At 52.4% G+C, this 13177-nt stretch overlaps 4 protein-coding genes and 2 non-coding genes across 6 annotated transcripts; 1 reads left to right on the forward strand and 5 right to left on the reverse strand.

The window, feature by feature from the left end:
- Positions 1-16: 16 nt before the first annotated feature.
- GUITHDRAFT_149900 (hypothetical protein) lies at positions 17-698 on the reverse strand. Its single transcript, XM_005841823.1, has one exon. It carries the CDS (start codon positions 658-660, stop codon positions 25-27), a length of 636 nt encoding a protein of 211 aa, XP_005841880.1. The 5' UTR covers positions 661-698; the 3' UTR covers positions 17-24.
- A 4848-nt stretch (positions 699-5546) lies between these two features.
- On the reverse strand, positions 5547-5617 carry GUITHDRAFT_t7. The gene has a single exon. It is a non-coding gene; the product is annotated as a tRNA-Gly (tRNA).
- A 790-nt stretch (positions 5618-6407) lies between these two features.
- On the reverse strand, positions 6408-6910 carry GUITHDRAFT_131886 (hypothetical protein; the record flags this gene model as incomplete). The annotated part of the gene is made up of 2 exons (XM_005841824.1): positions 6408-6647; positions 6713-6910. The coding sequence occupies 2 exons, from the start codon at positions 6908-6910 to the stop codon at positions 6408-6410; spliced, it is 438 nt and encodes a 145-aa protein (XP_005841881.1).
- A 281-nt stretch (positions 6911-7191) lies between these two features.
- On the forward strand, positions 7192-7262 carry GUITHDRAFT_t4. The gene has a single exon. It is a non-coding gene; the product is annotated as a tRNA-Gly (tRNA).
- Positions 7263-7479: 217 nt separating this feature from the next.
- Positions 7480-10570, reverse strand: GUITHDRAFT_99551 (hypothetical protein; the record flags this gene model as incomplete). The annotated part of the gene is made up of 18 exons (XM_005841825.1): positions 7480-7571; positions 7619-7718; positions 7777-7872; positions 8575-8669; positions 8711-8777; positions 8820-8869; positions 8914-8971; positions 9019-9051; positions 9094-9142; positions 9214-9272; positions 9448-9489; positions 9568-9632; positions 9682-9769; positions 9817-9881; positions 9931-9963; positions 10009-10044; positions 10088-10221; positions 10263-10570. The coding sequence occupies 18 exons, from the start codon at positions 10568-10570 to the stop codon at positions 7480-7482; spliced, it is 1470 nt and encodes a 489-aa protein (XP_005841882.1).
- Positions 10571-10907: 337 nt separating this feature from the next.
- GUITHDRAFT_149901 (hypothetical protein) lies at positions 10908-13042 on the reverse strand. Its single transcript, XM_005841826.1, has 15 exons — positions 12862-13042; positions 12724-12813; positions 12596-12675; positions 12504-12555; positions 12397-12449; positions 12288-12353; positions 12196-12244; positions 12091-12155; positions 12008-12049; positions 11897-11958; positions 11737-11774; positions 11382-11691; positions 11224-11336; positions 10978-11181; positions 10908-10955 (listed from the first exon to the last, which is right to left on the reverse strand). The coding sequence occupies exons 1-12, from the start codon at positions 12989-12991 to the stop codon at positions 11618-11620; spliced, it is 801 nt and encodes a 266-aa protein (XP_005841883.1). The 5' UTR covers positions 12992-13042; the 3' UTR covers positions 10908-10955; positions 10978-11181; positions 11224-11336; positions 11382-11617.
- Positions 13043-13177: the final 135 nt, after the last annotated feature.

Here is a 13177-nt window from a genome sequence, read left to right on the forward strand (position 1 = left end):
ACAGACGACAGGGCTCTTCAACCTTTACAAGAATGAACCTCGTCGCGTGGTGATGTCGTATGAAGCTTCAAGCTTCTGCTTGTTCTCCTCGATTCCTTTCGTCATCGGCACAGCCAACCAGGCGTCGCTCTCCCCAGCGATCACGCTTTCCACCTGCATCACCAGCAGACTGACGGATTCAACAGAAGCCTTGTGAGAGTCAGAGATGCTGTTCCACCAGGTGACAATGTTGTTGAGCGACACAAGCGACTTGTTGTACCGCGAGAGCTTCTGCCGTGTGCCGTCAAACTCCATCCACGAGACTACAGCTGTAGCCAAGGCCATGCAGATCGCGCCATACTCCGCGCTTTCAATGTTGGCGACCGCAGCAGCAGCTGCGATCAGCACAATGATGAGCCAGTTGAAGAGCGCGACGCGAAACTTGTATAGAGGAAGTCTTCGACGGAAGAACTTGATCATGGTGTTGACACGGAGCTCCATGTACTGGTGCGAAGGCAGCGGGGAGTGATGGTTATCTTGCATCTCGTCAGCCTTGTAGGATTGTTTCCGAGGCGGGCAGTCTTGGTTCTGATGGTGAGTGAAGACGCGGGGCGGGTATTTGGCCATGAAAGAAGTCTGCTCCATGCCTGCTGACTCGATCAGCTCTGCTCGCAGCTGCATCACCCGGTCTCGCAGCTGCACGTCAGGAGCTGAGGGGTCGGCGATGACAACCTGGAACGGTCCAGCTCTCGCCCGATACATCCAGATCTGACTCGTCAGTCGCGTCGCCACGTTCCTCAGCACCCGCCAGCGCTGCGTCGGGTTGTAGTAAGACGCGAGAGCCCAGACGACAGCAGCAACCATGGCAACGTAGAAGACAATGTCCCTGGCTCTGTTGCCGTGCTTGCAGACCATGCAGACACTGCAGTCGTCGAGCTTGACCTTAAGCAACGTCACAGCTGTTGTGGCGAGACCCACAAGCAGCAAGAAGAGGTAAAGACATCTGGACATGAGCTTGTAGCTGTTTGCAACATGCGCACAAACATCGACAGTGTTCCATGCCTCCTGCAAGACTTTGAGGCCTTGCAATGAGTTCTCCTCCGGCGTCTTGCCGACGCTCAGGAACTTGTCGATGAGAGTGCGCAACCCCTCGAGGTCTCTGACATTCCGCCCAAAGAACTTGGGGGAGGAGAGCATCTTTGCTACCTGCTCCCCGTACTCAATGCGAGATTGATCTGAAATCTCCGATCTGAGCTCCTCAACAGTCTCCCACTTCTTTTTGAATCCTTTCTTCTCGCACACTTGAACGACTTGCCAGAAGCTTTGAATGTGCTCCTCTTTCAATGTGTTCACCACAAACTCTAGATCCTCTTTCCAGCTGTCTCTTTCGAGCGAATCGCCATCACGAAATTTATTTTTCCGGTCAATTGCTGCTGAGAGCGATTCATACTGACTGGAATCGAATGAAATATTCACCACTTTGTTCTCCTGCAGATCGTAATGCCCTTTGAGAACAGCATGGAGAAAAGAGATATTGCAGATGTCATACACTTCATTTTGAAAGTTTTCAAGCAACTTGTCACGGTATTGCACAACCTGTTTTGCTGCCGTCATGAGCTTTTCTCTTCTAGTTTCTCCTGTCACAAGTTGTCTGTCTCGAAGGTCCAAGAAAAGGACGGGCACCGAAGAGTTCAAGACATCCACGCAGACCTGAGGCAGATCAGCTGGAGGGAGAGAGAGATGGGCGAGGACACCTGGTTTTGCATGAGAGGATGGGTTCTGGTGCATCGCATTGCAAACGATGGGATCGACTTATTGAAATACCTGAAGATCAAGTTCTCTAGCGACATTGCCGGCAGCGTATCCCAATGCCTGAATCTCCCGTAACTGTTGAAAGCCGCTCCTTCCCAAAGGATATAATTATCAATACCAGCAAGAAGATCTGGATTGACCCACTTGCTTCTATCAGGACCCGAGTACTTCTCGTTGAATTCTTCCATCATATCGTAGTTCTTGCGGAAACTATTCGACCTGTTGTAGAGATGAAAGGCAACGCTGCCTTCTTCAGTCGACTTCCTTTGGAACACCCATCGCCATCCGAACCCCAACATCGAGAACGGCAGTTTCTCTCCCCACTTGGATCGCAGCAGGTTGGCTGCCTGGCAAAAGGCATGCGCCCCCACGTCCCAGTCTGACGCTGGCAGCAGAACAATCGCGTTGGTCTCGGCACAGAGGGGGATCACGACGTCAGAGAAAAACTTGACGAGCTTAACCTTTGCCTCATCGAGTTCGATCGCATCAATTGATGGTCCTTGCTTCCCCGGAAGGAAATTATCATTCCACAGGTGCCATGTTTCCGGGCTGAGGCTACAAATGCTGGACTGTGGATCGAACTCATGAGCTTCAAAGCTCGATGCAAAGGTGTTGGTGAACCATTGATAATGTGCTGCACCTGATTCTGAGTTGAGAAGTTTGATAACAAGCCTTGGGTTCTCGTGAAGCTCAAAAGCATCTATCAGCTTTCCTATGGAGTCCATGTTGAAGGAAGCCGCCTGCCTGTTATTCAAAACCAGCAGCTTCTTGGCCATTCCAGAAGCGCCAAACTCAGTAGCAACTTCTTCAACTGCAAGGAAAAGCTGAGGTTAGCAATCGATTGCATCATCTTCGAATCAAGCAGGATAGATTTTACTCACCTAGCCCATACATAGTCTGCCAAACAGATCAAACCAAATCAATGAAATCAAAGGCAATGTCAAAGTCACCTTGGCACGGATGTCGAATTGCATGTTGGTTGGGTAGTCAGGGTATGGTATGGTTGCGCTTTCAGGCGAGAAGAGAAGGCTGGGATGGCGCATGCGCTGTGATTCAGTCACCTGGACGTGCAGGTGTCTTTGAGGACTTTCATGGTTGGCATGATGACCCGACAAAGTTGCCGTGTTCTGGTCTTCCTCACCATTGGTGGCTGTGCCAGGAAGAATGCTTTCATGCTTCAAGTCACTCATTGAAGCGATGATGCTTGATTAATAAAGTGACTAAATGCTTGGCTTTGTTAAGAAAATCCTTGCAAGATAGATATTGAGTCTGCAGGGGTCAGGTATAGGACAACACGATTTAGCAAGAGCAAGTTTGAGATGATTGCAAAACAGTGAATCATTCACCGACAAACACAATCTTCACAAATTGTGGAGGAAATACTTGTTACCCCAGACTAAGGTGGTGGATCACAGATGGACAACATCGGTACAGCAGAGCGAACTTGTAATGCAAAGGAACGGGAGTGCACAGATGACGGGTGAAGCGAATCGAAAGACAGACAAACTTTCAGTCTGTGATGAAGAGGGAAGTGAAGGGAAGGAAGCAGCACGAGATCAACGGAAGGAGAGACAAAGAGGAAGGGTGAAGAAGTAAAGGGAAGGACAAGATATAAAGAGCACTGAAGAGGGAAGGACGGGAAGGAAGGAGACAGGAGGGAGGAAGGGAGGGAGGAAAGGAGGGAGGGAGGGAAGGAGAAGCGAACCGACTGGAGATAGGCAGGTGGACAATTCAACGGTAGTAGACCCTGCTATAATAGGTGGGGTGGAACAAGCTATATCAAGGGGTGGGGGTCCACTCCAGCCGGTCGTCAGGTATCATATCCCTGCCACTGTGAGTAATAAAAGTCCGGGGTCAGCTAAGCGAGTCCGGGGTCAGCTAAGCGAGTCCGGGGTCAGCTAAGCCACGGTCCGGGGTCAGCTAAGCGAGTCCAAATTTTAGAATATGTTGAAGTTCCCAGTAACCTTCTCTCCACAGATCGGACGGTGACACAATGACAGTGACACCCGAAGTAGACAGTTATAGCACCGACTGCAAGTTTCTGTAGCAGTGGTAATAGATATCACGAATGGCCGCGCAGGAAAGATATCAGGATCACTGTGACAGAGAACAAACGGAGGTGATAAGAGATTGGTATAGATGGTCAAGCTTGTTTACTTCAAGCAATCCAGTCTCACAGAGACCATACACCTCGTTCTCCTTTCCCTGTCCTGCAAATGCGTGCGGCCCTTCTTCCTCTTCCTCGGTCCCTAAAATAGGGGCTGCCCGGTCCCAGGAACTACCACTCGGTGACTACCGGTACTCTACGCTTCTCAGTATCTGCGATATGATTCTTCGACCGGTCCGAGGCCTGGTTCCGTAGCTTGAGGGTTCCCTGAGAAACTTCGGAGTCATAGGCTTGACATGACGAGGTCTTCGATTCTCATCCAACGCTCTCTGTGAAGTTGATGTAGCTGCTCCCTTGACCTTGACAGGTCCTGTGTCTCCGTAGGAGCATGCTTGGAGGTCACCAGTGGTCTCGTGTATCCCTTGTAAGTCCTCCGCTAAGATGATCATGATAGTACTGTCTTCTTTGATCAGACCCCTTGTTCTCCCATGTCCATGACCTTATTGTAGCCGCTGTGTTGCTGTCCTCTCCAGGGATGCATTCCGAGGCTCTAAGCATCTGTGCACTTGAGCCACGTCGATTACTTGGCATTGTCTGAGGTGAAGCTTCCTCCTATCAGGTGCTTCAACAGTCCGAGTTCAGCTAAGCGAGTCCGGGGTCAGCTAAGCGAGGCGAGTCAGGGGTCAGCTAGGCGAGTCCGGGGTCAGCTAAGCGAGTCCGGGGCCCCGGGTCAGCTAAGCGAGTCCCGGCGGGGTCAGCTAAGCCTGAGACTCGCAAGCGTGAGTAACCGTGAACTTAAGTCCGGGGTCAGCGGAAAGTTTAAAGCCTCGGGCCCTGAGACAAGCGTGAGCAACTTAAGTCCGGGGTCAGCCGCAGTAAGCCTGAGACAAGCGTGAGTAACTTCAAGTCCGGGGTCAGCGGACTAAACCGGAAACTTCGTTTAAAGCCTGAGACAAGCCGCTGAGCGTGAGGGCCGCTTGAACTTAAGTCCGGGGTCAGCTAAGCCTGAGACAAGCGTGACTCTGTGAGTACGGTAACTTAAGTCCGGGGTCACTGAGCGGAAAGTTTAAAGCCTGAGACAAGACGGTGAGCAACTTAAACTTGAAATCCGGGGTCAGCTAAGCCTGAGACAAGCGTCTGAGTAACTCACTGTAGTAAGTCCGGAGTCAGCTGGGCCTGAGCCCCCGAGACAAGCCTCGTGAGTACCGCGCGGCGCCGCCTCAGTTGAAGCGGCACTGCGGCAGGCTGACTCTGGCAGCCTAGCTTAGTAAGCCGCCTGAGACCGTGGCAAGCGTGAGTAACTAACTTAGTAACGGTACGGTAGCCTGTCCGGGCCCCGGCGGTCAGCTAAGCCGCGGCCTGAGCGGACAAATAACTTTCAGTCCGGGGTCAGCTGAGCCCGGCCTGAGACAACTTACGGCGCGTGTCACCCCCTGGCCGCCGGGGAGTACTATAAGTCCGCCGGGCCGGGGGTCAGCTAAGCCCGGTGAGACAAGCCGCCGCTAGCCGCCCGCAAGTTCCGGGCCGCCCAGTGCCCGTAGGCTAAAAAGAGTCCGATCGTTGCAAGTCTGGGCCTGTGCCCGTAGGCTAAAAAAGAGTCGGTTTCTCTAGGCTTCTGACCGCCCAGATCTGCCGTAGCTTCTCAAGCTACACCGACCGGGAATCGAACCCGGGTCTCGCCCGTGGCAGGGGCGTATTCTACCACTAGACCATCGGTGTGCGGGGCGCTGAAGCCCCTCAGTTCGATACCGACCACCCGTCCCTTAGCCTACATATCTCCTACTACCCCCTGATTACCCTACCCCCTCTTCTGCCTTTTCACAGGTCCGGTCTAACCCCTGCTTCCTCCTCCGTCCCGGCCCCAACCTTGCTTGTGCATGCTCGTGCCTGTGACCCGTTATCTCGCTACTAGTCTTTATCTCAGACCTCTGAGGAGCATTCATCAAGCGCTGAGAGAATCACTTCCAAGTCGATGTCAGTCGGTAGCCGTTCAGCCATCAATGCACCAGTACAGACACATCTACACATCTTTCGAAACTGCAAAAATATTCGATTCCAGAATAATAAATCATGATGTAGAGGTATCTGCGTTGATGTTGCTCTTTTATTGGTTTCTACTGAAACTCGTAAAAAAAAACATTCACATGGAACATTTCAGACATAGCCTTGTTGCTTTGAGCTATTGATCATGATATTCAAATATCAGACAATTTGAGGCACAGCACTGCTGTTCTCAAGAATTCATCATGATATTGAAAAAATATTGAGGCGGAGGAATTTGATCTATCGACAATCTGATACAAACTTATCTTGTTATGCCTATGATTGTCCGATGCTCTCAGGCAAAAAGCCGGACAACTTGGTCAGAAGGAAGGGGCTCAAATGTTCTCGAGGAAGCAACCTTCTGCTCGAATTGTCCATTCTGGAAAAACCAGAAATATAACCACGGCAATTCCGTGACCCGCAACTGCAGGTGAAAGGGTCGCTCATTAGCTGTCAGATATCGAAATCAAAACTCAGCCATCGAACCGAAAGAGATTACCCATTCCGTAGTCTCGTAGTCGAAAGACAAGCATTCAGATGGCTCTATGTCCTTGATGGCAATCAGGATGATCTCCGAATTATGGCTATCTATCAGAATCCTGCAATTTGGGTCGCACGAGTGACTGGTAAATCGGATGTTCCCGGAGCAATCAAGATGCTTCGACTCACTCAGCTGAACTGTATGCATGTTGGGTGAATCTGTAACCTATAGGAATAATCACAATTTACTAACATGGCCCTCAAAACATTGACAAGAGGAACATTACAGACCTTTCCCACTTCTCGAAGAATCCATGTGCCTGAAGGGATTTGAATGCTTGACTCTAGATAGCAGCCCAAAGGCGACAGCTGCTTCTTAACAAGTACTCTTTCTAATGTAGTTCCACCGCTCAATGCGAATTCCGGCCTTGGATGTTTGGTTGGCCTCGAGTCCGGCTGTTCCAACGTGAAACTTCTCCTTGCCGACATTGATGGCTGAACGGCTACCGACTGACATCGACTTGGAAGTGATTCTCTCAGCGCTTGATGAATGCTCCTCAGAGGTCTGAGATAAAGACTAGTAGCGAGATAACGGGTCACAGGCACGAGCATGCACAAGCAAGGTTGGGGCCGGGACGGAGGAGAAAGCAGGGGTTAGACCGGACCTGTGAAAAGGCAGAAGAGGGGGTAGGGTAATCAGGGGGTAGTAGGAGATATGTAGGCTAAGGGACGGGTGGTCGGTATCGAACTGAGGGGCTTCAGCGCCCCGCACACCGATGGTCTAGTGGTAGAATACGCCCCTGCCACGGGCGAGACCCGGGTTCGATTCCCGGTCGGTGTAGCTTGAGAAGCTACGGCAGATCTGGGCGGTCAGAAGCCTAGAGAAACCGACTCTTTTTTAGCCTACGGGCACTGGCCCAGACTTGCAACGACTCTTTTTAGCCCGGCTACCGTAGTTATGATGTTGTTTTTACGAACAACTGAGCGGCTTGAAGGCTAACGATCATGATGCACTTACTTAGAGGGTGACAGGAGAATCATTTGAATGCTTCAAACGATCACAAAGGACTTTGCAGAAGAGCCTCGAAATCTCCTTTAGCGCAGAGAGTGTCATACGCTCTTCGAAATTCATCCTCGATCCTTTGACGTCCTGCCGAGGGAGCTTCGTCACCTCATCGCCTCCCCCTCGCAACTCACCAGCTTGATCAACACATCTCGCCACGTTGTTGGACTCGTCCAGGAAGTCTTCGATGAAGACATGAAAGCGCTCGGACGAGGGGAAAGCCGTCTCTTGTACCTGGCGGAGGGTGAGGAGGGAGAGAAAGGGCTTCAGAAGAGATGAGGCAGGATGGAACCTTGCGAGTCCTTCCTTCACGGATAGAGAGGCACTCCTGCGACCAGTTGAACTCCAAGGCGAAGAAGGCGAAGAAGCGGAGAAGAATCTCTCCAGCCTGTTTCCTTCTCTCAGCCTTCCAGCTCACACTCCACGCGTTTCCACAACACCAGAACAAGGCAAGGAGCAGAAGGAGCAAAAGCAGAAGCAGGAGCAGGAGCATGAGCAGAAGCAGAAGCAGAAGCAGAAGCAGAAGCAGGAGCAGAAGTAAGCAGGGGCAGGGGCAGGGGCAGGGGCAGGGGCAGGGGCAGGAGCAAGAGCAGTAGGACAAGGAAAAGTAGAAGCAGAAGGGAAGGAGAAGCTCTGTGACTGAGAAGAAATGAACCGAACGAAATCTTTGCCGCGGGAAAAGAGGCAGAAGAAATGTTCAAGAGCAGGACTGCAGTGTCCGGTGGGGTGCATGACGCAGCAGGGAATGTAAGAGGAGGTGAGGGTAGGCAATATGAAGGCAATGACAATGAAACGAGTGAGATGGCAGATAAGGAAGGCCGCAGACAAGACAGAGACACTGGCCAAAGAGAAGAATACGAATGCATGAGGAGACAAGGCAGGAGCGAGGAGAACAAACAGGAGCAGCGAGGAGAGAAGGACCGTCTGTTTGTTGTCTGAGCCCCAGCCTTGAAGGAGATCGGCGTCTTGATGATACATAACCTGCGAGAAGCAAATAAAGGAGAGCGACAAGACGCAGGAGAAGCAGGGGAGCGATGGCAGAGCTTGTGCGTGTGAGCTCAAACGAGGCACCGAGGCGCGCTCGTCTCACCATCTTCGGTTGGCCGTCGACCCCTCTGATGGTTGCAATCGGCTTCAGGACGTCATAGACTACTTCTTCTCTCCTCCTCGCCTTCCTCGCACGCTCTGCATCTTCACTCATCGGTGAATCTGCATGACCTGATTACCTGCTGCCGCTCCGCGCAAGGGGAGCACTGGAAGGAAAAGGTTGGGAAGGATAGGAGGATCGAGTCTCTGCTCGCACATTCAGCATCAGAGCAGAGATATCAGCCGTACCTGCAGCACGAAGAGAACCATGATGATGAGAGAGAAGGAGTTGAGAGTTCCTGCCCGTTACATCAGCTTTCGGCTTCCTCCCCTTCCCACGGACCTCGGAAGGCTTCATTGATCTCTCTCCTCTTGCTCCATGTTTTCACGGCGAGAACTACCTGCCCTTCCCTTCAGCCCACCTGCTTGCCACCTGATACCTTCAAACCTCCTTCACTCTCTCGTCGACCCTCCTCATCACCTGCATGGCTGTCACTCCCTTGTCTCCCCCTCCCTGCCAGACCTCAAGGAAGTTCACGGCAAACCTCCCGAAGTTCTCTTCCTCGTGCACGCTGACAGAGAGTCATCCTCTCCTCTGCTCTCTTTCAAGTCCCCTCCCCTCCTCCCCTCCTCCCCTCCACACCTGATGTCAAATGAAAGTGTCGCGTCTTCGGACTGAACCGTCACGAGGGGCACGCGGGCCTGCAAATCATAAGCTGCTACATTCGATTTCTCTCCCTTCCTGCTCCCTAATTTCCCTCTCTAACCAAGTACCTATCTCCCCTTGCACCCTCCCTTCCCCTCCTCTCCTCTCCTCTTCTCACTGCCTGCCTCTGGCCTCCTTGCCTTCTTCTACTGTGGATTGCTGCTTGATTACCCGTAAGATCGCGACAGCCTTCAATCCAAAGCGAGAACGGAGCTGGTGGAGATGACGTCAAGACAAGATCAGATGGTTAATTGGAGGAGTGAAGAAGGAGGCGAGTAGGATGGACCGCACCGCATGTGAAAGGACCTTGAGCATACGAATGTTTTCTCTCCGCCGCATCATGACAGTTTTCTTACCTGCTCGCGGGGCTGAGATGAATAAGGAGGCAAGTGAAAACGCACGCACCTTGCATGCGAACTAACACGCGAGGAAGATACGTGCCTCGCACAGCCATCGGGGTCCTCAGCTGCTTCCTCTTGCTGCTCAACGACAGCTACGCTGCTTCAGGCGCTCTTTTCCGCCCTTCGTCTCAACCTCTACCTGCAGGTCCAAGTCCGAGTCGACAGATCCAAAGCCAGCAGCAGCAGATCCATACGCCCTTAGCTCTGATCCCAATCACAATTTCTCCTCTCCCTGCCGCTACCTCATTCTCACCGGCATCTGCACCTAAGATGCACTTGACAGCTCCTGTAGCAAGATGAGATGAGGAGCGAATGCATGCTTCATTGATACTTGTCAAGTTAGCAACAAACATCTGCTGCCTCCTCGCTGAGTGCTCGTCAGCTTGGTCAATCTACTTCTCATTTCGCACCTTTTGCAGGAGGCATGGCTACCCGCCTCACCACCTCCTGCACTTGCATGTCGATCCAAGCGAGGAGCTTGCTGGCCTCGTCCTGACCCGTCAGTCTCCTCACATTGCAAACCAGCACACTTGAAGTGAGCATACTGCCAGCAACTTAGAGGAGCCTCGGACAAGCAACACCAACCTAATGGATACAGCCGTCGCCTCTGATTCCTCCTCACTGGATGTCTGTGTTGGACCTCGAGATTGAATCAGAGGGTTCGAGAAAGAGTCATAGGCAGCAGGCAGTAGCTCGCTGCTCGCCTCAGACCACTTGCTTTGCTCGCTCCACGAGCTCGGGCTGGTACTGTCGTTGATGCTATGACCTGCCTGACCTGTAGATGGGACCTTGACATGGGGAGATTGTACGATGAGCGCTGAGGATGGAGAGGCTGCGGGCACGCAGGCATGGAAGAGCAGAGTCAAGCGAGCCAAGGTCACAAGAAGCTTCATCCTTTGAGCTGAATCCTCAGCATTGTTGGGATGACCCGGCACGACATGCTCTCGCCCTGCCCATTAGGAGCAAGCGCACCTTTTGGTCGTTCACCATACAGTCATGAGCGGAGTGGTGGTGGGAAGCCGAAGAAGGAGAAGCTTGAGCGAGAGAAACACGAGGCAAGTCGAGGACGGGAAGGAGGAGCAAGGAAACAAGGCAGGGAGCAGGGGAGGGGGGCAGGGAGAGGCTGCCTCAGCCCTTCCTTTAGATTCATCAAAAGACAGTAATTTTACACATATGTTTCTTGTTCAAACGTTTCTTCTGCCCCAATTGCCCGCCCCTCCTCGGGAGGTTGTTACTGTGCTTCGCCATGCTTGCCCACCCCAACTGCTGCACGGACATCTGACGGACATCTGACGGACATCTGACGGACATCTGACGGACATCTGACGGACATCTGACGACATCTCGGCTCCTCTTCCTTGCTCTCGTGTCATCCCTTACCCGCGAGAAGCGTCCGCCATGACTTTCCTTCAAGCAGTCTTCTCTTTGAACTCCATCATGTGCTTCTTCTACGGGTGTGTCACTTTCTTTGACCCCGACATCACAGTCAAGCTCAAGCTTGCTTGTATGCCTCGACCGTGCTCGCTTGTGCACTCATTGCTTGCAGATGCTGAATGGATCAGAGAAGACAACGCTACGCTGCTGCAGATGCATGGAGCCTGTGTCATAGGGATCGGGTTGTTTTCTCTCGGGGCTGCTCAGTTTGAATATGCGGATCCGAGGTAGTTGGTTGTGATTCATGCGTGCGATGACGCGTGAGGTGACAGGAACATGATGGCCAAGTGCATGCTCGCCCTCCACATCTTGTTTTGTTACGCGCTGATGCGAGACAAGCGCTGGGACGAGACCCTACAGGCACCTGTGACGCTCGGAGCGACTTTCATGACCTTCTGCTATACTATCTGCACCTTATTTCCAGACAAGGATGCACGGGAGGCGATAGGCGTAGGTGAAGGAAAGAAAGAAGCTTGATCATTCCCCCGCTTCTCTCTTTGCCTCCCTCATGCGTAGTACAACACTTTCTCCCACTTGGTCTTGCTGTAGAGGTCTAGATGGCTTCCAGCTCGATAGCCGCCTGTCTCCTCCATTACCTCTTCACCCCTCTCCTCACCGCACGCACCCCATCCGAGGTCGATGAACCAGCTCAGGCGCTTCGGACTGCAGCAGATCAAATCAAGCAGTTTGAGCATCCGATGAAAGAACCCGGGAGGCAAGGGGAAGTGAGGGAGAAGAACGAGTGACGGGAGGATTGAGGAGCAGACGAGACGAGCAAGGAGCACCTCTCAGGTTCAGCGACATCGCAATCCATCAGCTCGACGAAATCTGAATCGGAAAACCCAAACTAGACAGCAAAAAGCTCACTTATCTGGACGGCAGCGAGGCAAACTGACCGAGAACTCAGTGAGGTACCAGTAGACGCCGTTCTCAAAGACCTGCGCACGTCATTCCACGCCTCTGCAGACGCTAAGCTTACAACTGATCCATCGTTGTCGGTGTCGAGGACGATCGAGCGCCTCCCCATAGCTGCTAGTGCCAGTTCTGCATGTGTCATTCGCGCAGGCTCAACCGAGGAGCTCACTGGAGCTGTTCTGAAATCTCGCTCCCACAAGGATGAAGGTCCCTAGCTCCTGTTCCGCATCGTCAAACAAGAAAACAGAGAGCCGGTTTCACATCTCCGAGCAGATCTGTGAACATGGTGCCGTGCGAGTATGGCTGCGAGTAATAGTTGGTCCATCCCTGCTCGGGGTCAGCCAGTTGATAAGGTTCGAGTGTAGAAGACGTTCAGAAACTCTTCCGGTACGTCGATGAGAACCCCGCTCGCAAAGTAAAGCCCTGGATACACAATGATGATGTCAGGCCTGCGAGCACAAGAGAAAGAATTCCTACGATCCATGTAAGTCAATTTGTGGATCTTGTTCTTCAATCTTAAAATTTCCGCCTGAACGTCTTCAGAGAGCAGAACTCTGAGAGAGTTACACCTGAGCCAAAGCAAGCCGAGCCTTGAGAACTTCATTCTCGTCAGCAGAGTTGAAGTTTTGAATATCAGTCAATTCGGATTCTGCGAAGTTGATCAATCGATGACGTTGAGTCAGGACTCAGTATAGACCTTGAAGCTCGTACTGCTTTCTGGCATCTTTGCCATTGCGTAAATTGACTCGCAGACCTTGGGTAACTGTGTTGTTTGATTCATTGGCATCTGGTTTGAGAGATTTCAGCGAGTGAAATGCGTTCTTCACACCAGAACCGAGGTTGGCGGATCCTCCTCGTAGTACATAGTCACGATTGAGGTTTCCGAGCGGAGAAGTTGAAGATGCTGCCAAACCTAGGAGGAGGAGGAGGAGCAGGAGGAGGCGCGACCCCAGCTGCTCCTTCATCTCATTTGCATTCACAGACTGCCATGCGGTACAACAATGGCGGGCGATGATGGCAGAGCAGAGCTCAGCCTGGTATCACCAGGGTATCACGCTCTGTATCACGCGGCGGCGCAGGTTCAGTATAGTATCACGCGGCCCGGGTTCCCCGGTGTCCGGCGGGCCCGGGCCCGGAGTGTGTTCGGAGCC

The sequence above is a fragment of the Guillardia theta genome, assembly GCF_000315625.1.
Source record: "Guillardia theta CCMP2712 unplaced genomic scaffold GUITHscaffold_2, whole genome shotgun sequence".
NCBI lineage: Eukaryota > Cryptophyceae > Pyrenomonadales > Geminigeraceae > Guillardia > Guillardia theta.